At 41.4% G+C, this 26184-nt stretch overlaps 1 protein-coding gene across 26 annotated transcripts in view; it reads left to right on the forward strand.

Moving 5' to 3' along the window:
* Positions 1-26184, forward strand: part of ADGRL3 (adhesion G protein-coupled receptor L3) — a 404123-nt gene that overhangs the window by 127134 nt on the left and 250805 nt on the right. For 25 of the 26 annotated variants that reach the window (XM_010411924.4, XM_010411928.4, XM_010411908.4 and 22 more), the window contains 2 exons: positions 12727-12747; positions 13481-13694. In XM_010411924.4, coding sequence (XP_010410226.2) covers positions 12727-12747; positions 13481-13694 — 235 coding nt within the window. The remainder of the gene's footprint in view (positions 1-12726; positions 12748-13480; positions 13695-26184) is intronic. The other variant, XM_010411914.4, reaches the window with a different exon arrangement.

Genomic DNA, 26184 nt, shown 5'->3' on the forward strand with positions numbered 1-26184 from the left:
GACAGTGTGTAGATCAATCTGCAAAACTGACAGGGTCCATGTCATTACTTAACATTTCATCAGTTTTTGTGCTGACTGCAGATTTGGCAAGCTCTGGGTTTATTTTCTTTCAGATCATCAAGAAGTGTGTTGAATGATTTTGGACTGATGAGGTTCTTGCTGAACTTCCAGAAATGCTTCAGCTGGGATGACAGTTTCACATTTACATTAGTTTTTGAGAAGCGATAGCTAATGCATTTTTCCTGTGTGCAAGTGGACTTATGTTCTGTTTTCATACCTTTATGTTCAGTTTTCATGCCTTTTTTTTTTTTTTTTTAAAGCTTGTTAGTAGCAAAATCAAGTGTCCAAAATCAAGTTAAAAACCAGCCAGGGGGTTCCTAAGAGGGTTGTGGGTTTCTTCCAAACTCCCATTCTTCAGATGGAAAAATATTGGGTGTTTTGCTATTAATATCTTTCCAAGTATCTGCTAGAACAGAAAGCATCTCTTTGTCACTGTGAATGATGAATAATTCTGTTTGCCTCTTTCTAAATACAGATTGGAGAGAGTTACTGAATATTTGTAGGGAGTTCACTTTGTGCTTGATAGCTGATTGTGTTTGACCCACAAACCTTACTAGTTTAAAAATACACTGATGCTTCTTTAAAAATTCTGCAAGCATATTTTTTCTTAGTTTGATGGTCTACAGTTATTTCATTTGTATTTTGAGCTTTTAGCGCTGCATGTTTGTGTTTCCAAACTGTAATTTGTACTTGTTAACTACATTGCTGAGTTTTTTTTAAATTTATTTTTGAAATGAGGGTAGACTATTTAACAAAAGAAGCTATTTCTCATGATTGCAGAGTTGGGGATTTTGTCATCTGGAAACAGACTTCTCAGTTTACTGTCTGCATTTTTAATCTTAAATCTTCATTTCTGGTTAATTTTGTGTGAAGTATTTTAATCTATGAGGAGCTATCCTGGCTAAAACCCTCAAATATTTGTGTTACCAGTCAAGACTTGTGTTTTTTTTCACTTACCAAGTGAAATTGGTTTGTGGTTATTTGCTCATAGACATCTCTGTGTTTGGTGGTGGTGGTGGTTTTGGTTTTGTTTGTTGTTGGTGTTTTGGGGAGTAGTTTATTTGTTTGTTTGTGGTTTTTGGCTTGGGTTTTTGTTTGTTTGAGGGGTTTTTTTTGTCTGTGATCAACACAATCAAGAAGGGCAAATATTACGGTGCATCAAAAAGACTGGCTCAACAACAAACTTGCTCAGTGACCTTTTGTATTTTGCCCAGGTAGTTCCCCCTTGAAAAATGGATTTTTTCTTTTTACCCTACGCAGTTTGAGGAGCTTTATCACAGAATAATGGGGGGCATTAGAAGAATTTTAAGTAGAAAAATCTGATTTCCTTAATGAAAATTTTTCCTTGTGCTCCAAAATGCCCTTGGAGGGGCAGTGGCAGCAGAATTCTTTCCTCAAATATGAAAAGGGTGCACAAGATGATGGAAACACATAACAATTTTATTCTTAGAAAAAGCAGAAAATTCTAAATGTGAAGTATAAATAAATCTAGAAGAACAATGCTTAAAAAGGTACAAAAGGAAATGGATAGTATAGACAGAAGAAAAAGTGCTTGAAATGGATCTTTTGTTAGATAAAAGTCAATTTCTGTATAGAAAGTGCACTCAAATGTACTGCAGCATAATTACATTAGAAATTTAATTAATAATCTCCCAGAAAGTTTTCTGGAAAACTTTCCCTGGTGCTTTCTTTTTTCCCCCCAACTTGAAAGAATCCTTCAAAACCCTTTGGGGCAAACAGCACAGGGGATTTAAGCAAGTGTCACGAGGCAGTGCTGGGTGGAGGTCTGGGTTGCCAGCAGGCTCCTGCCTCCCAGTCTCCTTGGAGGGCATGCCTAGCCCTGGATGTGGCAGCACCCACGTCCCACACCCAAACAATCTTGAGTGAAGCTGCCTAGACCATCTTCTGTCCTGAGAGGCCAAAGCCAAGGGGCTGTAAGCCTAAGGGCAGCATTATTTGCAGTCTCCCAGATCTCCCCTGGCTGACAGGGACTGCTTGGCTGGGAGTGCTGGATCCTGTGTCTCTTCTCACTGATGAGGGAAACTGCATCACATGCTGAAATGTTCAGGTGCCTAAATTAGCTTTGGCCTCCTGGTTTTCCAAGAGCCCTTTCTGTGCCCTTCTGCCTGAGCATCCTCTGGTGTCACAGCAGTGCTGGGGCTTGAAAAAAGTCCTGCTCTCTCTGACACCTTATCTATAGGGGAAGGAGGAATGGACTCTTTCATCAGGTTATTTTGTTGAAAATATTTCTTTGCCTTTGGGCCCACTATTTCTCTCTGATTAGGCTGGGCAAATATATCCTGGTTTTTGATGCCAGAGAGATCAGGAAAAGATTTACTTCTTTCATCTACTTTTTGACGGAGGACAATTTGAAACAAGTTTAGTGATTGTGCTAAAAAAAAAAAAAAGTGATAAAAAAGAAAGAGTCTTCCATCCATCATAGTTGTTTGCAGTGGTTTTCTCCTGAAGCAACTTAGATAATTTTTTTTCAGCTATATTTTCATTGAACTGGTGAGCATTGTGCCCTCAAGTGTAGCATCTGCACTTGTTTGTTACACAGCATGACTATCCTTTTGTGTGCTACTCTAGCTCCTGTTCCTACTCTGCACATATTCCCTCTTCTCTTTGGAGTGTCCTTTGGGGCACAGACCCTCATTTTGTTCAGTTGAGCACATGGGTGTCTGTGCAGGAGCCCTACAGTTTCCCACAGAACAAGTAATGATATCCAGTGCTGCAGGGATTTCATAAAGCAGGGCTGCTTTTTAACCAGTACCAGGTTGATTTTTAGCCTGGTTTTTTTTTTTTTAACTGAGCACAATGTCTCTGTGACTACTCACACTTGTTATTGGTGCTTTTTAAAATGCTTTTTAGGCTGTTGTTAACCACTTTGAGGGCTGGAGTGGAAAATGAATAGAAACTTGTATCCTGGGACTCCTCTGCAGCTGGTGGGGTGTGGGAGGGCAGGATTCAGAGTGTTTACTGCAGATAAAAATGTAGTAAGGTGAGTTTGGCCACGCTGCTGTGCCCTGGATCTGCAATGGCAGTCCTGGTGGTACCACAGTATAGCATCCCCTCCCTACTACAAAGCCCCAGAAGCTCTCAGTTCTTCACATGACTCTTCTGGGAGCAGTTGATACCTTCAGGGCATTTCTGGGAGCCTACAGCTGATCATTATTTCAGATTTTTTTTTTTTGTGACTCACTTTGAGATGGGGGGCAATATTGTGCGTGTGTAAGTATTATATACACATGCATATCTAGGCATACAGTGTTTCTGGAGTAATGTTTGCACAGGTTATATTAGGTGGGAAAATAATTATGCACAGTGCTTGCTGTGAGCAGGTGGGTGCAATAGGAAACTTCATCACTCAAAATTTTAGTTCTGTTTCCTAGAAGGTGAACCATGTTCTGGAGTTAATTAATTAGTTTTAATGTTTTGCTAGTTTCTGCTGAGGAGAAAAGGGGTACTACAGGCAAAAATATGTGAATTCCTTGAAAATCTGCTTTTACTTTGGATATATTTCCACCTGGAGCAAGTGTGCATGTTTCAGTTCATTCCCCAAATTTAATTCTTCTGCTGTTTTTTATTTTTAAGATTGAGGGGAAGTAAATAAATTTGGCCACTGCTTAGATAAATGCATATGCTTCTGCAAAGCTCTTTGAAGCTGCTAGTAACTTTGAGGTGAAATCCTTGATATTTTGAGGTCAAAGGAGGAGGGGGAGTAACGTCACAGAATTTGGGGAATCATGATTTGGAGGACTGGAAAGAATGGCTTGGCACAGCCTGCTTGTAATTCTCTTTAGTGTATCAGCATAAAAGGATGTTGGATCTCATGCCTGTGTTGCTAGGATGAAGCTCATATCTGGCATGCTATGGAAAACCTCATCCAGCAGCTGGGGACCAGGTTCTTTGTAGATTACTCACAGGTCTTGCTAAGAAGCACCCCCAGGTTTCTAAAAATCAGTGACCTTTAATGTGTGTTTAGTAGGGGACCCCAAATGTCATCTTGCCACGTAGAAAACTATGCTTGCCATTTTGCCTGTGTCATGCCTCTCTAGAAGTTTGTGCATATATCTAAAAAATATAATGGAATGCAATCCTGAGAAGTCGAGATCTTAAAGTAGTCTCAGACTTCTTTATAACTTTCACAGTTATGGCTAGTAGAAAGAACAAATTCCCTATTGTTGTTCATGGCAGAGACTCAAAGGAGCTGTGATGGCTAAAACACAAAGAAAAATCAGTTATTTAATGATCTATGATTTGGCCATATTACTTCCTTGAGATGGCTAGTCTTTGAGGTTTGGGTAACTTCTTGTAAAATGAACACTAAAGTTGTAATTTTTGGCCTTTGATGTAAAGCAGTCGGTTTAAATGGTAAATATTTGGGGCCCCAGACTTTTCTACATATATTTGAGTGACAGGCTCTAATACTTCAGTAGAAATTCTTTTTTGCCTGCCTGTCTTTTTCTCTGGACAGTTCTCCAGATTTCACATAGTTCTCCTTTTGAGGCAGTACAAACTTAAAAATAGATTTATTGCTCTGATAAACAAGTCTGTAAACAGCACAAAGTAATCTTCACTCTGCTGTTCATCATTTCTGTAATAATGCAGATATTTCTACAAGAGCTTTAATGTTCCCCTTCAGAGGCTTTTCAGGGAACTGTAAATCAAAATTAAACTTTAACTTTGAGAAGGTATTATTTGTAGGAATCTATTATTTGCAGCTCTTCAGCAAAGCTCTAAATGCATCCAACCTGTCTAATTTTCAACAGCCTTAAAAGTATTTCTGAACCTGCTGAGTTCACTGGGTCTCTTCCTGACTTTTTTGTTTTTTGGGGTCAGTTAGTTAGTTTGGTGTGGTTTTATGTTTGGGATTTCCCCCACTGATTTTGTTCTCCTATGGTGAGATAGAAGTAAAATTTGGGCTGTGTTTCATCTTCCATGGCAGACCATCTCTGACTTTTGAGGATGCATTTGTGTCTTGGCTTCCTCCAGGATATCCTCATCCTGCTTCCTGTAGCCCAGGGCTGCCACCTCCCAGTTCACAGTGATACAAGATGTAGAAGAGCACTTGGGAAATATCCATCTGGGCTACCACTAAATCCTACTGAATCCCATTCTAATGGCAAACCTAAAAAAGCTCTGCTGGTAACAGGAAAGCTATTACAGCTTTGCATTATTTTAGAAAGGGTAGGAATTTAAGCTAGCATTTTAAATGGAAACAAAACCTCTAATTTTAAATGGACTTACGATTTAATATGAAATCTGAAAATTATGAACAGATCCTTTTTACTTAATGTTCTTAGGCTAAACCCTTGGTGCTCATTTATCTAACTGCCTTCATGATTACATCTGCTATGGTGGTTTATAAAAGTTTTTATATGAGTTTAAAAAATTAACCTTACTAATGGCTACAATTAAAACCTACAGTGGAGTAATTTTAAATGGGGCAAATTCTGTTACTACTCAAGTCCTACTTGCTTCACCACATTAATTTGTGCTGCATTAAATTTGAGATATCAAAGTTGTTCAGCAATGTCAAAGTCAAAGCTTCTCTGATTTTGAGGTGTTTGGGTTTTTTTTTAGGAGACAGTTAAGTGCTGATTGCAGCAACAGTAACTTTGAGCTGGGTAAGAAATAAGTGACATGTTTTTCCTTACTAAACACCCCAGTGAAGTTTGTGGTGTATGGATTTGTAAGAAGGACTGGTCCCTGTGGCTCAGAACCTAATGCTTCCTTATTGAGAATACAAATGTCTCAATGTTATGGACCAGGATATAAAAGCCAGATATTTTAATAACGTCACTGTTAGGCTGCAGGGCAAGTTTATCATAAGGGTTGGTTATAGAACTTAGGCACTGTAGTGCAGGGCTTTAACCTCAGACACTTTACTTGTCTGTGCACTGCTTTCCTATACTTGAAAGGTAATTCACATGAAGGAAGCCTGTAAATTTAAAGAACATTTGTATCCAAGTATCTTACGTGTGCCTTTCATTACAAATTAGATGATCCACTGCAAAGGAGAAGATACTTGGGAATAGTTTTTTTCCTGTGATGGAGCCTGAATATTAATGTACTTGCATTCAACATCCCCTTGGAGGCCACATTTTATTTGTCTGTTGTCCTCAACTTGTTGCTTCTGCTTTAATTAAATTCACTAAAGTGACATTAAGCTCAGGCTGGGACTGTGCTTCTGACCTCTGATTTGAAGATAGGTTGTCATGTATTTTTGAAGAGCACTCTAAATTCAGTCTCCCTTCCTTCTAAAAATCTTCTGCTTTCTTCCTGTGACCTGAGCTAACCTTTTCTGAGCTGATTCAACTCTATCAGCCCAGCAGAAATCTCCCCCTTCCCTTCTCCTCCCGCTGGTTTAGTTTTTTGGTGAATTATTGAGTTGACATGCCTCCTGAAGGGGTCCAGCAAGCACAGAACTGGATGCACGTCCAGCAGCTGAGCCATGGCTGGAGATAGGAGGCTTTGTCTTAGGGAAAAAGCAGGATCCCTTTTCCTTTCAATAACACGCTCCTTGGCAGGTGGATTTACCCCAAACCACTGCCTCTTTAGCAGCTTGGAGGATAGTGACCCGTGGTGATGCCTTGCTCTGGTGTAGAGATTAGCTTCAGAGGTATTCACCTCTCCAGAAAGGGGAAATTGGTGAAGATGAAGCCTTGTTGAAAGGAAAATTTGTTGCAGTTCTCAGACTTTCCCATCACTCACTAATGAGGCAGCAGCCCATGGGTCCCAGAAGACGGGAATGGAGAATCAGAGGGGAAGTCAAGTACTGCTGTTGCACTGCTTCCTCCCTCAGGCCTGATTTGGGTCTCCCTGGCTCAGTCTGTCTTCACACAGTGCCTCAGTCACCTCCTCCTGTCAAACTCCTCCATTCAGAGCTACCATCTTGATTCTGTAGTTTTGTTCTTTTATCACTTCATTTTCTTCTCTCACAGGGCCTTGCAATGACCAGTTTCCCTTGTGAACTCTCGTCCCTAGGTGCAAATGCATCCACTTCACTGTTGTTGCCTCCTTCTGGTGATCTTCCACCAGTACACTTTCCCATTGTCTGTGAGTTTCTTTTCTCTTCTCTAGAAAGATACTGAGAGAGTCTAAAAGAACCTAATGCTTCTTACTAATGAGAAAAGCCTCTCCATACTTTAAGTAAGGGTTTGGTAATGTGAGGGGAGAGAATAAGGATATTTATCAGGAGTATCAGTGATAAGAGGAGTGAATAGTAGGAGTAGCCCAGGATGCAGCTGTCTGCTGCTCAGTCCTCTGGCTGCTGTCCCTTTTTGGGCATCCAGAGGGTGGTGGAAAGGGCCAATTGTTTGTCCATCACTGTGTTGAGATCTGACCTCTAGGCTGCCTAGAATTGTAGAAGGAGATCTGCTATGGAAATAGAAGGTGCTTTCCATGAGGCTTACACATGGAGACAGAGGCTTGCTTCAGAGGTGTGCAGTTTAGGACTTGGATAGGTTTTGGGTTTTTTTGTGCTCCTGTTTGTATCCATAAATGTGTTACCTTGGAAAATTCACTGACTGTGTGTGAATTTTGGCAGTCCCTACAGAAAATCCTCTCTATGTTTGCTACAGTCTTCTGTGTATCCTTTTAATTGTGGGGGAGAGCATCAGATATAAACTTACAGATGAACATCTATTCTATTTTCACTCACAGAAGCTGGGAGCAAATCCCTAGCAGGTGCCCCTTGAGTGTTATAATGGAGACAGAGTAAGCAATTTATGGAACCATAAGATATTTGACCTCAACCTCCACATAAATTGCACAGGGAAGGGTATGAGGGTTTTCTGGTTTTTTTAGCTTTTCTTTGGTTGCTATGGCTGGGGTGTTGCCCAGCCTTCTGTTTCTCTTCTTTTTTTGTACACTCCATCCCACCATGTAAAAAGATGCTCTTTCAGTTTGTGAGGTCTGTTTGCTGGGTAAGGGAGATCACTAGGGCTGGCGAAGGTGACCAAAGGAAAGTTGCTAATTGGTTGTGATATATTCTATTAAATAAGAAAGCTCAAGATAGTCCAGGAGGATGTGGGTATTTGATTCATGTGGGGAAACCAAAGCTGAAGCCACATTTTTCACTTTCTGAGAATGCATCTAATTCTCTTCTTCCTTTCTGTAGCAGATTTTGGAGTGCTTAACGGGGGAGATGAGATAAGTTTTCCATTTTGATAGATGAGACAACAATCTGCTGAGGCACAGAGGGGAGAGTTGGGAGTGGGGACCAGCACTGTCCAACCTTGCTCTGCTGATGGCTTCAGCTCTTCAGCCACACTGGCTGCCTTCAGTCTTCATTTCTTCCCCTGGGGAGCTGGATATGTATGTTGTAAGCATTTGCTGCAATGTCTTGGCACCAGCCATCGTCTGTAGGATGCACCTTTAACCCCACTGCAGGCTGGGAGTAGAAGAAAGGCTTTTCCACCATAAGAAAAGCCAGACTTGTTTGCTATCTTTTTTTTTTTTTATTGTCAGCATCTGTAGAGAAGGTGGGGAAGAGAGAATGGTATTTCCATATTTGTATATTAATCATAAGATTTCAGAGAACTTTGGACCAACCAAGCTTTTTTAAGCTTGTCAGAACTTTATCAATATTTGTAAGCAATGAAAATACTGGGAAATAGGAGCATTGGATGCTTGAGAAATGTTGTCACCATCTTTAACTCAGGCTTTTGCTCCTGAGATCAGAGGCCAGGCAAAATTTGGATTAGGGAAAAGAGACAGAGAAGAAATACTGAGCAATGTCTGCACGCTGCAAACAAATGCACTACGGAGACTTTATATCCTAATAGGGAAAAGTAGGGCCCTGATTCACTTCAGAATGTGCTTCTTGTCATGGAGTGAGTCCTACATAGGCCATTGACTCATTGACTGAAAGGGATTTCCACTCCTACGCACACCCGAGTAGGCTTGAGAATAAGGGGAAGAGGCTTTTTTTTATTATCATTACTTTATGTTTTTTTTTCCCCACAGAGCCAAGGTGAACTGTGGGAGTATTAAGTATTGCAAAATTACAAACACAGAAGCATTCCTGCAAATTACTAGGAAACCTCTTCCTCCAGCATGCTCTGTTTGCACTCGGGAACAGTAAGTCAGATATTTAGCTGGGCAGACCAAATCGTATACAGAGCTTGTGAAAATAATTATCTCTACAATTCCAGCTTTTGTTTCACAGCCCTTAAATATGCACTGAAATTTCACTCTGAAAATTCTGAGCCAGAACATGATTTTGCTGGGAAAATTGCATATAAAACCTGATTGAAAGCATCAACCCGCACTTTTCTTTTGAAAGTACATCTACTACCATCATGCCTCTAAATGTAACCGAGCTCAACAAGTCTCTAGCAGCCAAGGAGACACATAATTTAAAGGCTATTTCGGCATTTGATTAAGCACACAGTGATAACTACAAGCCCATGCCCTGCAGGCATGACAAGAGGCAATTATGTTCTGAGGTCAAAAGCGAGGGGGAGAAAAAGCACAAGATTTTGATGACTTACTTAATTTTCCAGCTCCTGAAATTAGCAGAGACAAAGGAGTTCTAAATCGCCCAGATAAAATCCTGTCATTATCTGTTGCCTTTTCACCCTCTGCTCTCACTTTGCCCTGCAGAAGCTCAGAAGGATTATTTTCCACCAAATGGCTGCACTTAAAAAACTCGAGCTGGCACACATTTAAACGTTAAAGAATTTGAAAAACACTCTTTTAAAGTTCTGTATTTAGATGGCTGTCTGCACATAGAATCCTGGAAAAAGACACCTGTTTTTCAAAGTAGTGAGCAGCCATCAGCTCCTCTTGACTTCAAGCCAACAATTAGGTCACTTACTTAGGAGATTAAATAAGGAGCTCAATGAGAGACTGCGAAGATAGGGAGCTGCTCAAAGAGAGAAGTGTATTAATGAATTAATACAGTCGTGCTGTGTATTTCACAGATGGGCTTTGATGTATCTTGTTTCACAGCAAAAAGCAAAACATCTTTGCTCCTTACAGGAAAGCCAGTAAAAATGATTAAGTAAGATTATCATATAGGGACACAACAACAAAAAATGTGTTTACAAGGAGATAAACAGCCAGGCTCTAATCTCCCTACTGAGTATTTACTGCAGATACTGGAGTAGAAAAAAAACGCCATGCAGAGCGAGTGATTTGGTGGACAATGGCAGGATGGAAAACATGTGCTTATTGCTTTAGGAGAAAGCATGATAGGAGATCATGCTGTATTACAGTATTCAGCTGCTTCTAGTTTTTCCAGGGTGTTAAATTTTTTATGCTTTTTATCCAGAAAATAAATGTAAATGTTGACTCCATGATACCACACGGAGGTGTCTGTAAGTGAAAGCTGTCCTCCTTACAGCAAGTGAAAGGCAATATAGTGAATTCCAGGAAGTTTAAAGCCAAATCTAGAAATGTTTGCATCTGTCCAGAGATTATTTCCTGGAGAGTAAAACATGAGCTGTTATTTTGGGGAAGGGGTGTTCAGCTTGGGTTTGGGGTGTTTTGGGGGCATCCTTGGAACTGATATTCATGCAATTTTAGTAGATCAATGCTGTAAAGTCTCATGTACAGGAGACACACTCATGACAGTAGAAATGTGTTCTCACTAGAGGTAGGGAATTATCTTTAATGGTTTTGTAACTTGCTGTTAGCAATTCTTAATGTCTTATTTCCAGCATAACACGAGAGTTATTGTTAGCTGCTTTTGTACAGTATTGCTGTTTGACAAATACACCAGGTTTGTATGAGTGAATTCTCAGGCATTTAATTTTTGTGATTTTAAGCAGGGTTCTCCTCAGCCCTCACGTGTTTGAAGTCTTTCTTTGATATAGAATAGTTACTGGAAAAAAAGAAAAAAGGAATTAAGAGCAAAAAGATACTTTCTGAATCATGCAGGTCAGAAGTTTTGTATTCTGTAGAGGGAACTGTAAAAAGTGAAGTAGTATTAGCAACTCACTTTGCCCTTTGTATAGCCTACATTAACCTTCCAGAGAAAAAGATCCAGATTGCCCAAGGACTGGGCCAAACCATAGCTCCAAACAGCTAATATTGCTTGTAAACCTCATTTTGTCATTTTTTTGGCAGTTAGCAGGAGTCATCTAAGCACATGGCAGGAGGAGGGAGGGCCCTTGGCCTCAGCATTCTGCCAAAAGCTGCTAGAAACCTTCTGCCTCCCATGTCACCAATCTGCTCAGGTTTAGCACAGAACAGGCTTGAGAGGAGAGCTCACCACAGCTCTTTTCCAAAATCAGAATCCTGGCATCAGAAGTTTTTTGGTCAGCACTGGCCTTCTGCCGTAAAGTCCGGTGTTTCACAGAGCAGGGCCTTCTGCAGGCTTCTGTGGACAGATCCCTGTGAGCAAACTTAGTACCCCTTGAAGCTGTTTGTAGGGCAGGCTAAAATTGCCAGGCTCTGCTGACTCTGCCTTTCTGGCTGGCTTCTCTCTTCTATCAAATGCCGTCTCTAACATTGTCCCATCCTTCCTCCATTCGCCTTGTTGACCAGTGGCATCAAGCCAAGGGTAAGAATGAGGCAGTGCATCTTAGAGGTTCATGCTTGTCCTCCTCATTTTCCTCCTCCTGTAACAGAAGTTGGTGGCAGTGAGAATTTAATGCATTACACAAATATATGGTGCAATACGAGCCCAGGGCAAAAACATTTCTCCCATCTCAGGGAAGGAGGACATCTCAAGTGATCTAAACCCTAAAGCTGTGCTAATTGTGCAAGCTATTATTCAAGAATAAGTACATGTCTGTCTTGGGAGTTTGGCAATTAGTCCAGAACTCTGGCACATCAGTGAGGGTCTGATATTAAAGTAATCCCTGCAGATTTACAGAAATGGGAATCTGAGAATCTGTCCAGTGATACACAAATGAGACAACTGACAATAATAGAAAGCTTCATGGAAGTCAATGTGTTGGATTGCTGCCTGACAGACAGAGCAGCCTTGATACAGTTAAAAGGGTTTTCCGAGAAACATCAATATATTCTTATTTTCCATAAGCCAACTTGGTGTGCATGTACCACGGGGAAGTTTTACAGAACAAACGAGCAGAACATTGGATGGGATTTTTGGTTCAGGGAGAGGGTATTTTGGTGTTTTTATAATGGGGCCAGGAGGAAGGGGAGTTGTTGAAAGATGCCTGGTGTCAGATGGGCCACGGATCTACTGGCGGGTTAAACCTCTATCACCGTCACACAGAGACAGGCTTGGGTTGTGCATTGAGTTTTGTGGTTGGAAGTGTACAAATTTAGCTGGGAGGGCACATCATGCCTGTATCTGGAAACCTTTTTGGTGCGGGTGAGTTTTCATTCTCGTGGAATAAAGCGGGAAAGGAGCTGGCTTTTATTTCAGCTTGTGACTGGTGTGCTAGGCTGGGAAACAAGTATTTGGTTCCCAGCATCACCATGGATTTCCCATGAGATCTTCTGGAAGCTGCAAAACCCTTCTGCAGCTGAGTTGAGAAAGACAATGTGTAGCTACTTCATATGGATGTTTGGGGATTAATATATTCATGTTCATCAAGCTGTTTAAGATCTTTGGATCAAAGAAGCTGTAAAGATGGGAAATACAATTGCTTGTTGTCAAGTGACATTGTTTACTAATATTGTAGGGCTGTGTTTTCAAGGCATCTCAAAGTGTGTTTCTTTTTTTTCTTTTGCAAACTGTAGCCTGGATTTCTTTTAAAACAGGTAAGATTTCTGAGAGCTCTTTAATTTCACAAGTATTTGCCAGCTATTTGACCATCTAGGCAGATCCAACTCAAAGCTAAGACTGAACTTAAGTCATCTGGTGTCCCATAAATTGGCCTTTCCATGGAAAGTATCACTGCAGGGCCCAAACTTTGGGACGGTTGCCAGAACCTGCAGGCCATCCGCTGGCATGCTGCAGGCTACAGCAAAAGCCATTAGGGTCACATTTTCTAAGGGCTAAGAAAAGGACCAGGAGCAATACAGATGTTATTACATCTGCTGTAGGACAGGTGCAATCTTGCTGAGCAGGTGGGATCCTAGTGCTTGGATTGCTTGTTGTCATAAAATTTCCCTTGCCTGTTCAAGTACAACACAGGACTGTAATTTTATGTATCAAAGCCAACTAGTTTTGCCCCTGGTAAGTAGAACTAATAACAGTGCCATAGTTGCTATTTACCTGTTTCAGTAAGGGATTTCTAAAGCCCTATATAAAAGGGATCTTGAGCTTGTTTCTGAGATGAGAAAATGAGGTCACTGAGTGGAGAAGTGATTTCTCTGGGCAGCCAGCAAGCCAGCGACCGGACCCCGTTTCTACAGACCTTATCTCAATGGTACCGAAACTATCTCAGCACAGCATATGGGTAAAACCTGCTGCTTAACGTCATTCCGCTTTTAATTTTAGCCTCAGCGTGGAAAGTCAGTGTTGACTGTGTTTCTGTGTTAATCCTTGCAGCTTTCAGCCGTGCCCCAGTGCCCATGGCTGTGGTCCGAAGGGAGCTGTCCTGCGAGAGTTACCCCATCGAGCTGCGCTGCCCGGGAACAGATGTTATCATGATCGAAAGTGCCAACTATGGCAGGACCGATGATAAGATCTGTGACTCTGATCCTGCTCAGATGGAGAATATCCGCTGTTATCTGCCAGATGCCTATAAGATTATGACTCAAAGGTATAGTATTTAATATTCTTTGTTTGCTGACTGTTGGTTTTTTAATCCGGAGCGTACACACCAGTTTGTGTGTGTGTTTGCATGAGAAAATGCAGGTACTTAGTCTGGATGTATGTGCACAGAATTACAGCTATCATTGCTAAACTCTGGGTTTAACCGAGTTGGTTTAGCATCATGCAATGCAAATAACGTTTCCTCTAAGTACTGCTCATCAGTCATCTTGATTTTCACTGCATCCCAATTTTCCTTCTGAATTTCCTAAATATCAAGGCTCTTAATGAATGTAGAAGTGAAATCTTTCTCAAAATGCGTATTTACTCCTTTTTGTGCTGTGTTCAAACAGAAGGCCAGTAATCTCCGAACAATTAATATTTTGTGTTCAGAATAACATTTACAGTTTTCAAAACACAAAGAAGTGTCTGCACCCTTCCTTGTGTTGCCAGGCTTAGTTTTAGGGAGGATCTGAATTTCCAGTTGAGCGTTGGTATTCTCATTGATGAATTGCTAAATTTCTGTATAATAACTGTAGCTGTGAAGCGTGGCTGCTGCATTTGGAAATGGTAGCTGAGATACAGTTATACATGTAGACAGACTCCTGTCGGGCTTGCAGAGCCAGGGCCTAACAGTTTATTCTAACCCAGAGGTATCTTGGTTATGAAAAGCCTTTTAAATGTTGCTGAATTCTTAAGGATATTTTCTGGTACAAGTGGTGTTGTGGGAAGGATGCATAAGTCACAGCTCTTGATGTGTAATTGAATTCAGTAATACATTCCTAATACATGAATAATTATTTAGTGCATTTGACTGTTAATTAGTAATAGAGATTAGTATTTCAAGGTATTAATAATGGCACTGGCATAGGCAAAGTGTTGCTAATTGATGTCATGACAACAGTATTTGGGTCCTAACAGTGACCTTATGGCTTAAAGCAGTGCAGGGTTTTAATGGAGTATCTTGCTGTCGTTTGCTGTGAAGTGCTTTGTGCTAAAATAGACTGGTGTGAGCAACATGAGTTTCATCTGTGTTTCACAGGCTAACTGCTTTTTTTGACTTCCCTTTAGAACTGCTCCATGTTGAGTATTTAGGTCTCAAAATGTTGAGAGGTCTTGTGAAAAATGTCCCAATTGCTGCATATGGCTCCTCTAAGACAATTCTTTAAGCTGGACCCCCTCACGTAGCTGGTTGAAGTCTTGTTTATAGGGTTATGCCAGCTACATTTTCAGGAGAAGTGGGAAGGGTAACAACGTGCCAATAGCCAGTCCCTTGGATTTGGTGTGGTTTTAGTGGAATTACTGTAATTCTCCTGTTCAGGTTGGTAGTGGCTTCAAGCAGAAACCCTTAATCCTCTGCATATTGGCAGAATAAAACCATGTCATCCCCTTTGTGGGCTGTTAGAGAGCACAAAGTTTTAATAGTTTTATATATATATGTAATAGTCCTCCAGGCAGCAGCTCCAGAGCCAAATGCAGAGCTCTGCAACCTTCTAGTCCATCCCTACGTGAAGCAAGTCTGCAATAACATTGGCCCTTGGGTCAAGGAGGGCACATAATCATCTTCTGTGACCATGGGACTGCATGGGAAACTTTGGGTGATTACTCACCTCCAGGTATCATCAGTGTAGGCTCAAATGGAGTTAGCAGGGAAGCTCATCTCTGGGGCAAAGTACCTCTGTTTTTTCATTTGGGCAGAAAGTGGTGCTGAAAAGGATGGACACTGAAGGGGGGAAAAGGCGTGCAGTCCTGTTATTGGGTACTACTGAGTTTCTTGAAAATAAATATAGTCTGATGTTAAAAGAAAGGTAAAAAAGGGAATAATATTCTACTTTGCATTTTTGTCAGTCTAATTTCTTTTTTAAAATCTCCATTAATTCAAAGAGTTGAAACAATTTAAAAATAAAGCCATTAAAATGAAATATGTTCTTAAGATGCAAGCCAGTCTGTCAGCTCACAGCTCCAAGTACGCTTTATAGCTCAGCCTCTGAAAAAAGTAGTTTAAAAGGAAAATTGTGACAGCCTAGTAGTTGTGGCACTAACTATGGCATGTTCTTCTGAAAGCCTCTACCTGCAAAATTAATCAATTTAGCAGTATTTGGGTGGGTTTGCAGATTAATGCAGGCTCTAACACCGTGAGCTTGTCTTTGCTAACGCTGCAGGGTGGGGGAGCAGCTACTGGGAACTAGAAGATTGTCATGACAGTGTAACCTGCATGGTAATTGAAGCTGTCTGTGTATGGAAAGAAAAGTGGTATGTGCAGTGTGTGCTTATTATGCATTGATTAATTATTGTATTCATAAATACACAGTCCCCTTGTAGGCTCTATAATAAGTTGTGTAACTACTGGCAGATTTTAATCAGCAACACTGCTCAGCCGACTCGGACGCATTCCGGCGTGGTTGTGGGAAGGGGAGAGCGGGAAAGATGGGAAGGAAAGTGTGTGTGAGACAGAGGTGGTGCTACTATGTGAGCTGAGGCTGTGAGTGAGCAGATTCATAGTAGGTATTAGTGATTGGTCCCCCAGCCCACCCCCACCAAAAAAAAAACCCAAAAACCCAACAGCCTGAGCTAACATGTTCCTTTCTTCTGTATGCTTATATAAATTAATTTTTGCAGACGACTATGTGAAGTTATTTTGAAAGGGAAAGGCATAAATCTTACGGTGTGTTTGTGGAGCCCCCTAAGCAGAGGGAACACAAGGAGCTCTTGCTGAAAGTATTGCCCTGAAACTCTCTACAATCTTGAGAGTATTGTTGAAGTAAAGGACATTTAAACAGCTTGTAGGGAGCTATTTTATAGGATGTTAAATCTCTGAGGCCTTTATTTTTTTTTTTATTTTGCCAGCCCCTCCTTCAAACATCCAAGCAGCTGCTGCCCGTAACAGCTCAGACAGTGTGCTTTATGAACTGAAGTTTTTCCTGTCGTGATTAGAAAAAAATGTATTTCGTAGCATGTTTGCTTTGGAGAAGCATCTTTTCAAGGGCTGTAACATGTAATTAAATTCTAACCATGCCCATTGTAAACTGTGTGCACCGTACCATGGGAGACTTTGCTATGTCCTCCCTTGAGCGACTGTGCCACAAAATTAACATATCATCCATTCCAACAGCCAGAGTTCTCTGCGAACAATAGGGAAAAGCAGCCTCCTATTCCCGTAAGAGTTGTCTTTGTTTTTATAGTGTTAACACAGTTTAGTATATTAAAAACACCCTAAAGAAAAAGGAAAAAAAATAACTTTTGGTGTGCTCTCTTGAATTTCCTGTGGATGCTTCCCACCAAGGAAGCATCCTGGGTTGAAAGCGAGGGAAGGAAGAAGAGGAGTGGATCAGGTTTTTGCATGTGTGTTCACAGAACTTTGTGCTGTCACTACCACCTTCGTATTTAACTTTGTAGTTCAGAACATTCTGTTCCGTAGGCTTTAACCTCACATGTTAAAAAGGGTGGGGAGGAGAGGGAAGTCCAGGTAGGACTAGTAGGAAGTACCTGACATGTAGGTACACATACACAGAACAATTGTAATTTTTGCCCTAAAGGCAAGAGCAAGGCTTTCCTTTTGCTTTTCGGATCCTCGTCTACCCCAACCATTGTCTGCTACTCTTAATCTGGAGGAAGGAAAGGAGGGATGGAATAATGAGGCAAAATGACAAAACCAGCAGGCAGAGCAGAAGAGACAGGAGAGAAGTGTTCACAGGTCTCAGCAGTTGTTCTCAAGATCAAAGCAAAATTCTTTCCGCCCTAGAAGATGCGGACGGCTCTTGCTGGGGAACTGATCCCTCTCAACAACTCGGAGAGCTCAGTTTGCAAAGTAGGCAGCATTTGCCTTTTGCTAGAGCAGAGCCATGCAGAGCTCTTGTATGCTGCTCTTACCACTTCTGGCTTGGGGATGAGGGCTGCTGAAAGCTGCTCAGCTATCTCCTCTCTTCTCCCCTGAAGGGAGGCACAGCTGGGAGGTACTAGATGTCCTGCTGGGCCTGCAGTAGCTTAGCTGAGCTAATTTCCTTTAGGTTTGAATCTGATCTGCATGGCTTGTCCCTGTGGTTTCAGTGTTGACATCATTGATGAAGCTTGCAGGTCAAGACTTAAAAAAAAAAAAATTAGAAAAAGCGCAAGACTGCAGGAATGTAAGGCTGTGGTCAGCTGCTCCCAGATTTCCCTTTAGTTTCATCAGAGGGCCTAATCCTTTTATGTGAGAAGGGGCACTCAGAACTCTCTTGGTAGTTGGAAGGATGGTAGCAGGCACTTTGCACAGCATAGGGGAGAATAAATAAATTGAATGAAGCAGCTTGCATTACACTGCAAAGATTTTTCATCTTCTGAAGGGCTGTGTTTTGCTAATGTTTTTGGTTGATGACCTGAAAAATGCAGGAGTCTGAAATGAGTGCCATTATTATTGTAATAATATTGCATCTCATGGTGTGCTGTTATTGATGTTATCAGCTCCTGTGATTTTCAAGACACTTTTCAAATGTCAGTGATCTGCACTTGCATTGGGAAATAAAGAGGCAGGATTACCTGTATTTTACAGATAGGATAATTCACGTTAATCATTCATAAAATGGCCACTGGTTTTGAGCATACTAGTTTTGGGATGTTCTTGTAGAGTCTTTTATATTAAATAGCTTGTTGCAGTGCATGTGGGAAGGTGCAGAGGACAAGGAGAGCTGCAGACCTGGAGGTTCTGTAATGACAAGGCCATCAGCAGGACTGAAGGGGACTGCTTCAGCTGAACTGCAGCACAGTTGTGTCAGGCTCTACAAAATTAATGGTGTATTTCTTAGAAAACAGCCCCCTGCTTAGATGCTGTCATCACCTCTGAGTCAGATACTGAATGCCCTATTTGGTAGGAACCCCACCACCCTCCTCTGCATCCTGAGCACATTTTGCAAAGCCTGCCAAGATACTACTCATTTTTCTAAATTTGTTACCACACAGATGGCATGAGAAGTACATTTCTGAAGGACTGAGATGCTGCAATGGGAAGCTAGGCTTTCTGGGAAGCAGAAGTCTGGCGCTTTGAGATCTCCACGTGAAAAGCATCAATATGGAAAAATACTAATGTTTCAGTTAAACAGTTTTTGTAACCAGTAGAAATCGACGGGGAATACTGAAGCTCATGTTCCCTGGATTCTGATTTTAAAGGTTAGAAAACAAGCCTCACCACTTGGTTAAACAATCTATTTTCTCACCATGTGGAAAGATTTTTAAATGAAGGGAATTCTGTTAATCTCACCTGAACCTTGACCCTGGGACAAGGGCACATATGCTATATTACTAAGACAGAAAAAAGTCAAAAATAACCAAACACCACCACTAGGTCCTATTGCGGTTTTGTGCACGGGGCTGTTGAATCACTCTAAAATTTGTTGCTACTTCCCAGCCTACACAGTCTTAATTTATCCTACCTCTTCCTTTCCTGAAAATGCTGTCGAAGTAAATTCTTAAAATGACAGCCCCTTGGAATTGCCCTGGTACCCTAGCAAATCAGGGTTTGCCAGCCCAAACATCTCAGCTGATTGCAGCTGCCATGGTAACAGATGAGGAGGAGGCAGTAGCTTCGGAAGGTAATTAGGTTCCAAACCCGTGGAAGACTCTGTGGATCAAAAATAGTGCTTTAGGCCTCCCTGGGTACCAATTGGTAGCTGTGGCCAGCTATAAAATACCACACTTAAAATAAATAAATAATTAGATGGTTGTATTGTGCCGTGGCTGTTGGGGTTTGGTTGCTGTTAGCATGTGACTCCAGTGCATTGCCATTTGGGAAAATCCCGACTCGAGCTGAGAAAGCAAAGTGCAACCAGCAGCCCCTGTGGCCAAAGAGAAAGGCCTCCTTGATGTGGGCATGCTGGAGGAAGCTGGATGAATTAATCTTTGCTGTTTTTTAAGACCATTTCAGTTTTCCAGGTATTTTGTTTTGTTTCTTTCCAGTTCCCCACCCCACCCTGGCCTTAACTGACAAAGAGAAGACATAGGATAATCTCTTGGGTAAATCATATTTTAAAGTGGCCTCAGAACCTCTGAATACATGACATGCTGAAAACCATGCAGGAAAAATCCAGGTTTATTACTGCATCCATTATTTTACTAGTGTGAAAGTGGCCACCTCTAGCCTGTCAGAGGGAAGCGACTGGCTTGCCCTTGGCAGCCTTTCACACGTAGTTTTTGCCAGTGGGAGAAGACCTATGTGAAACATGCTCCTGTCATCTGTTTTTCTTCTGAACGTTTGAGGCTTGTTGAGAGCAGCAGCTCATTTGTAACATGGGAGAAAGGGTTGAGCAAGGACGGATGTGTTGCTGGCAGCAGTGTCCTGGAACCACAAGAAAGGTGCTCAGGGAAGATGCAGCTTTAGGCTCTTTGGTGGTGTTCTCTGGTTTTGCTGAAACAGGTTTTGTACCATGCAGTCATTATCTCAGGTGCCCAAAGAGCAGAGTTTAAAGCCAGGCATCTGCGTGCTCCCCATGGCACCTCCTGCCCATTACCTAAATTGCTGAAGTGATCAGCATCGAAGATGCTTTTGTTCAGTCTTCCTGCATCTTCCATCCACCTGAATGTGGCAGTCATACAAGGCTGTGGCAGGAATTGGCCGTCAGATGCTTGGTCTTCTTGCCACAAGGCTTAAATCTATGCAAAGCATTGCAAGATAGTCTATAAAGTTTGTTCAGGCCAAGTGGACTTACACTAGCTTAAGGTAACAAAGCAAAAATTTCTTTTGATTAGAAAGATATGTGCACGCTCCTTCTCTGGTTGGTTTTATGGTTAGGTAAAATGTCTGAAGGGCTGTGAGGTGAGATGGCTTTGAAGTGATGCATCTGTATCGCTTTCTTTTGCTTCTGTCTTTCTTCATGTACAAAAGAGCTCAGTTAGTCTGTGCCTGAGGTCGAAATTGGGTTTATACACAGGGGATTGTCTATTCTGTAGGACATTTCAAAGCTTTCATTCAGCACATTTTTGGCTGCATCGTTTGTGGAATCTTTGGAGCTTGAACTCCATATTCTGTTCCAAGACATGTAAAACCAGCACTGGCTTCTACCACACTCTGTGTGTGCATGCCTGGGATTTCTGTGCCTCTCTGCAGGGCTGGAAGCGCTCCCTGCAGAGGCTTTGCAGACACATCACCTTTGCACGCTTGCAATTTGGCATCCACAGCGTGGCTTTGCATTTTGTGTGATCACTGCTGATACCAAATGCAAACAGGCCAAAGATGTCCATTAGACACAAACCATTTGCTTGCCAGCATTGAAAATATGGACTGACGCAGGCAATGTTCCTGGGTGATCAGTTCAATGTGGTCCTTAAATTTGAGTTTTGTTAGTGGGATAAACTGAAGTTTATCTCAACCTCTTTGGGAAGAAGGGGGAAGGAATGACAGTTACTGGAAGCGGTGACCCAAGAACAGGTTTTGATGCCCATTGTAATTCAGGAGAAGGATTTTATGTATCAGTAAGCAGAGTGCATAAGAAATGCCAGGCCACATTTGTGATGTAAAGAAAGGGCAGGGTATGGAATTTGATTAGAGCCATCTTCTATGCATTATGTATAAGATAATACATTGGTGTCAGTTATATAGAGTAGAAGCCTTAATTCAGCTTGAGTCCTGCTGACATCGTAAACTGGGAGACAGGGAGTGGTTTATGGGCAGTAGTGGAGTCTCCAGACTGAATTACGGCCTCAGCATTCAGTCTGTTACCGAGAGCTGCAGTTGGTAGCAGGCTGTATATTACATGCTTTTACCCAGAGTAGGGCTGGTGACAAAGAAGGAAAAAACTTTATCACAGAGACACTGTGAGAAATGGAAGACTGAGTTATGGGGCAAGACAACAACAGAGAACTATAAAACTAATGCAGGAAAAGGAGGAAGGATTTCAAGCTAGCCAGAAGGAAAGATACTAGAATGGGGATAGAGTTTTGCCACACAGTCACCGGTTTGCCCCTGTGCCGAGTCCTGCCTCTCTCAGGGTAGGATGTGGCATCCCATAGTGGGCAGGAACTCTCTCTGCCGCTCCCATGCTTTTTTTGTTTTTGATCCCTTGTAGTTAGAGATGGCCTTTCACCCCAATGCCCAAGATTTTTAATAATTTTTTCTAGATTTTCAGCCATAATTGTAATTGTTCTGTATTTCTGCTGCCTGTATAAATGGTCAAATCCTTTCTGAGTCTCATTTAGTCCCTGGTCATGATGACTTCTAGGAGCTCTTAAGTCCAGCAGGATAATATCTTACTGTGCCAAAAATTAATGTTAGGTCTTAATTTCATTGCCATCCTTCCTCACTGTGGAGACAGAGGCATCCAAGCTACCTTTGCCATTTCTGTTCCTTAGCTTGTATTCATTTGTCATATGGCTTCTAACTTTTCTGTTTTCCAAGGGAGAAGGTGATGTTCTTTCAAATATTTCTTCTTATGGGAGCTGGTATGGATTTTTGTTACAAATGTGTGAAGGTTCTTGTTGTTTTCCCTGAATAGCCTTTGTTTTTAAGCAAACCCAAAAGGACAGAAGAGGAAGAAAAAAAAATTTGTTTGTCATAAATTTGAGAGTTTGAGGTCATTTCTCTCTGTAAAGCCTGCTTCTGCTCTTACTTTCCCCAACTGGCTTTGAATTGCACAGAATGTCCCATTTGACTCAAGAGTATTACACCCACACAAATACAATTGTGTCCTTCCCCAAAATACCTGCGCTGCTCCTGATAAATTACTGGCTCTCTTGGTTGCTTGGAACAGATTGTTCCACTGCAGTGATTACAGTGGTGCCCAGATAGTACTCATGGAAAGTAAAGTCAGGTCCTTGGTACTAGTAAATCTGTGGAGTAAAACAGAAAAGCGTCCATTAGGTTTGGAGGGAGCAAGGTTAGTTCTGGAAAAAGTTTAGTACTTGTTGCAGGTGTCCAGGGTCTCAGTCAAAAATATTGGAGCATTATAACCTTGTCACAGATGTTGGTGGACTGGAAGTGTGCTCAAGTTGGTATCTCAAGAGATTTTCCCATGAGTCATGGAAAATTTCATGTACAAATGCAGATGAGTAACTGTCACCATTGATGTTTCAGGGAGCAAAAAAGACATCTTTAAAAAAAAACCAAACCTCCCAGTATCAGAAGTGCAGCTTGATGCCCTTTTGAATTACTGGCAAAGTTGCTGACAGCTGAAGACAGGCATCTAATATCCAAGATACCTTAAAAAACCCCAAACCTGTTAATGATACACACACAAAGAATATAGGTCACCTTCAACGCAGTGGATTAGTCAGAGCTCTGGAAAATCAATTTTGTTTGATTGGCTGCACTTGTAGCTAGATGGAAAGAGTTAAAGCCAGGCACTAAACAGTGCAGGGTAATGCCTGTTGTGGTGGGCTGCAGTCCAGAGAACACTTTGGGGCCTGTGTAGCTGTGCATGTGACAAGAGCTGTCTGAAGTCGGCATGGAGGTAGAAACCTTCCAGGAAATCTCCACAGAGAGAGAGAGAGGTCTCTCCTCATTTTTGTGGCCTGGATGGCATCCAGGTGGTAAGAACACCCAGCGATTCATCTCACCATATTCCTGGAAGTCAAGGGGACCTAAGGGCGACTCACCCACCACCTGCTTTGCTGCAAACCACATGGGTTGGTGAGCCAAGCATGGATTGTATCGTAATCACTACTTCTGCCATGTCTATCGATTGTGGGGGGGAAATCTTGTGTACCCAGAGGTGGCTGAAGGAAAACTGAAGTGGTAAACACTTGACAATTATTTAAAAACCATAAGTATTTTATAAAATGGAGAGAAAGTGGATGGTGGTTTTGTTGGTTAGTGCTTAAAACACACTTTGTTGCATCAGCTAACAGATTCAATGCCAGCTGACACAGTGTGCCCCAAACCCAAAGATGGTTTTTGTCAGGAAACTTTGGTTTGGAGTAGCAACTTCCTATACATAAAGTATCCTTCAGAATGACCCATGTATTTGTGCTAGTACTGACAAGAGATGAAATAAATTCCTTTATTCCTTTCTCCATAGCTTAAATTTTAAAGGTTTAAAAGCACTTAAAAGCACCCATTGCAGCCAGGAGCCTGACTCCCACTGAACTGGCACAAGTCCTGAGGTCTCAATGTCCAGAAATTTCTTTTCAAAGTGGAAGTTCACTCTTAAATGGCTCTAGTGCCTTTTAATATTTTGCTCATGATCTAATTTGGATCTTAAGTATACCAATTTGGAAACAGCCTGCCTGACATCAAGCTATGAGTTTTTAAACTCGTATGGTTTAATAAGATTAACTTGCTGCAGTTCTGATACAGTCTTCAGTGAAAGCTTATTCAAATTAAGAATCAGTCAGAGGGGAAGTAGCCTCAAGCATAAAGTAGGAGTGAGGTGGTGCCAAAAATCAGGGCTCCGAGAGGCTTTGTTGTCTCAGCCTTTGCTGAGAGCAGGAACCTTTACTGCCAAATTAATGCACTCAGAGGGGAGGGGGAAAAAAGCATAATTAAGAGATTAAAACCCAATATTCCCTTTTTCAGCTGTCATCTTTGGAGATGTACACAGATATGCACCCATAGAAATGGATACATAGTTCAATTTTTTTTATTTTTGAGACTGCAGAATGTGTATTAAAATATGTGGGAACTCTCTTACATGTCTGCTTGAATTATGGAGAATAATTCACAAAGTACAGCAGGGCCACTAAAATGAATGAATAAATAAGTGAGTTTGAGGAGTATACCTGCCAAATCTGTGTTTTGGGGCTCTTCTGCATAAAATAATTAATTCATGTTTTTTAATCATGTTAGTTTCTTCCAGTGTTTCCATGCATTTCAGCAGCAGAGTATCTCCACCATGAATTTAATTTCCTTAGTGTTGGTATGGGAAATCCTGATTGTGTAACCTCTTTTAACCCAAGGTTATATATTAATCCCCTTCCTCCTAGGGGGACACCCTCAAGTTTGGCAGATACTGTGTGATTTCCAAATGTGTACCATATTGATAACATGTATATGGAATCGGGGCCCTTCTGGTTCTGATTTGAATTCTGAGCATGTTGAGCATTTTTTCTTCTTCCGTGAAGAGGAAAATTCTCAGCAGAGTTTCCATGCATAATTTCATTCCACTGTTTCAGCAGGAATAATGCAGCTGTGAAAGAGGAATGTGAAATCAAGAGCATATCACTTTTTGAATATCACAAATTTTATTAGGAGTCTTACAGGAAGGAGGAAATCTATAGGATAGATTGGTCACAGGCCAGTGTTGCTCAGCAAGAAGAGAAACAAAGCTGCAGTGCCTGTGGTGCTAATTTAAAGTTGTGCTTAGCGTTGGCTACAGGAATGGCTGAAGGGCTCAGCTATGAGTATGAGGCCCTGAAGTAAACACTGGGTAATTTTGAAATCCCTGTGCTGTGAGAGGAGCCATCATCAGTTGTTGGTGGTCCATGGGAGGGCTTAACTAGAACAAAATTGTACAAAAATATGTTGACCACACAGGAAAATAAAAAAAACCTGAGACACTGAGATTTGCAGGGATATGTCTTTTGTAAGGGTGATAAAAACGTGCCTGTCCTGTCTTCTGTGGCATTTAAAAATACACTGAAAAGCAAGGTGGTGGCATGCTGAAGTTGGCTGCCGTATGGCATAGCTTGGTTGTCTTTATCTGGGTAAAGCTATTACAGTAATGGTTAACTTGCAAAAGAAAGAGTAGCCAGAACATTTTTCTTTCTGGAGAAGTGTACAAAATCTAGTTTGGTTACATGAAGTATTTCTTCTATGCTTCCTTCCCTCTCCCAGATGGCTATTGGCAAAATAGACACGATAGAGTATGATGTTTTAAATATATGCATTTCTTTAGTGTGCAACATTTGGCATGTTTGTATATACATCTAGAGTGACTGCATATATGTAGAGGGGGATGTACATATGAGAAAGTACAGCAACATGTGCACAGAAAAATAGCAAATGACAGCCTTTTTAAAAGAGAAAATGGCACAATTCTTGCCTTGCACATACACAAAGAGCTGATTTAATATCAAGAAGGAAGCAGAAGCAACACCGTCTCTTCAGAGCTGATACCAGTAGCAACATCCAGAAGACCCCAAAGGTATTACAGCAGACTAGCAAATCCAAATTGTACTATGATACAGATGTTGGTCATTTGGGTTTCTTCAAAACTGCAGAGAAAGCACTAAAGTGGCACTGCCCTGGATATCTGTTAAGCCCATGCTTCTATACCACATATAATGCTGAAAAATTGCTGTTTTAATATCCCACACAGGTGTCGTGACTTTCAGCTTGGCACCTCCAAACTTTTATGACTGCTAATCAATGAACTCACACTGTGACTGTATATCTCACTTTTGCCCACTGTGTGTAAGACCATAGTAGGCAAATGGGGTCCAAGGGAGCTGACTTCGTAACATGCCCAAGAATTTAGGTTTTGACTTCCAGCTGCTTAAATTTTTCCTTCTTACCCAAGCTTTTCATTTGATTATCATCTTATTATCATCTCATTATTAGGCATCAGAGATAGCTGTAACTCTTGCTTTAATACTTTCTA

This window comes from Corvus cornix, chromosome 4, assembly GCF_000738735.6.
Source record: "Corvus cornix cornix isolate S_Up_H32 chromosome 4, ASM73873v5, whole genome shotgun sequence".
Taxonomy (NCBI): Eukaryota; Metazoa; Chordata; class Aves; order Passeriformes; family Corvidae; genus Corvus; species Corvus cornix.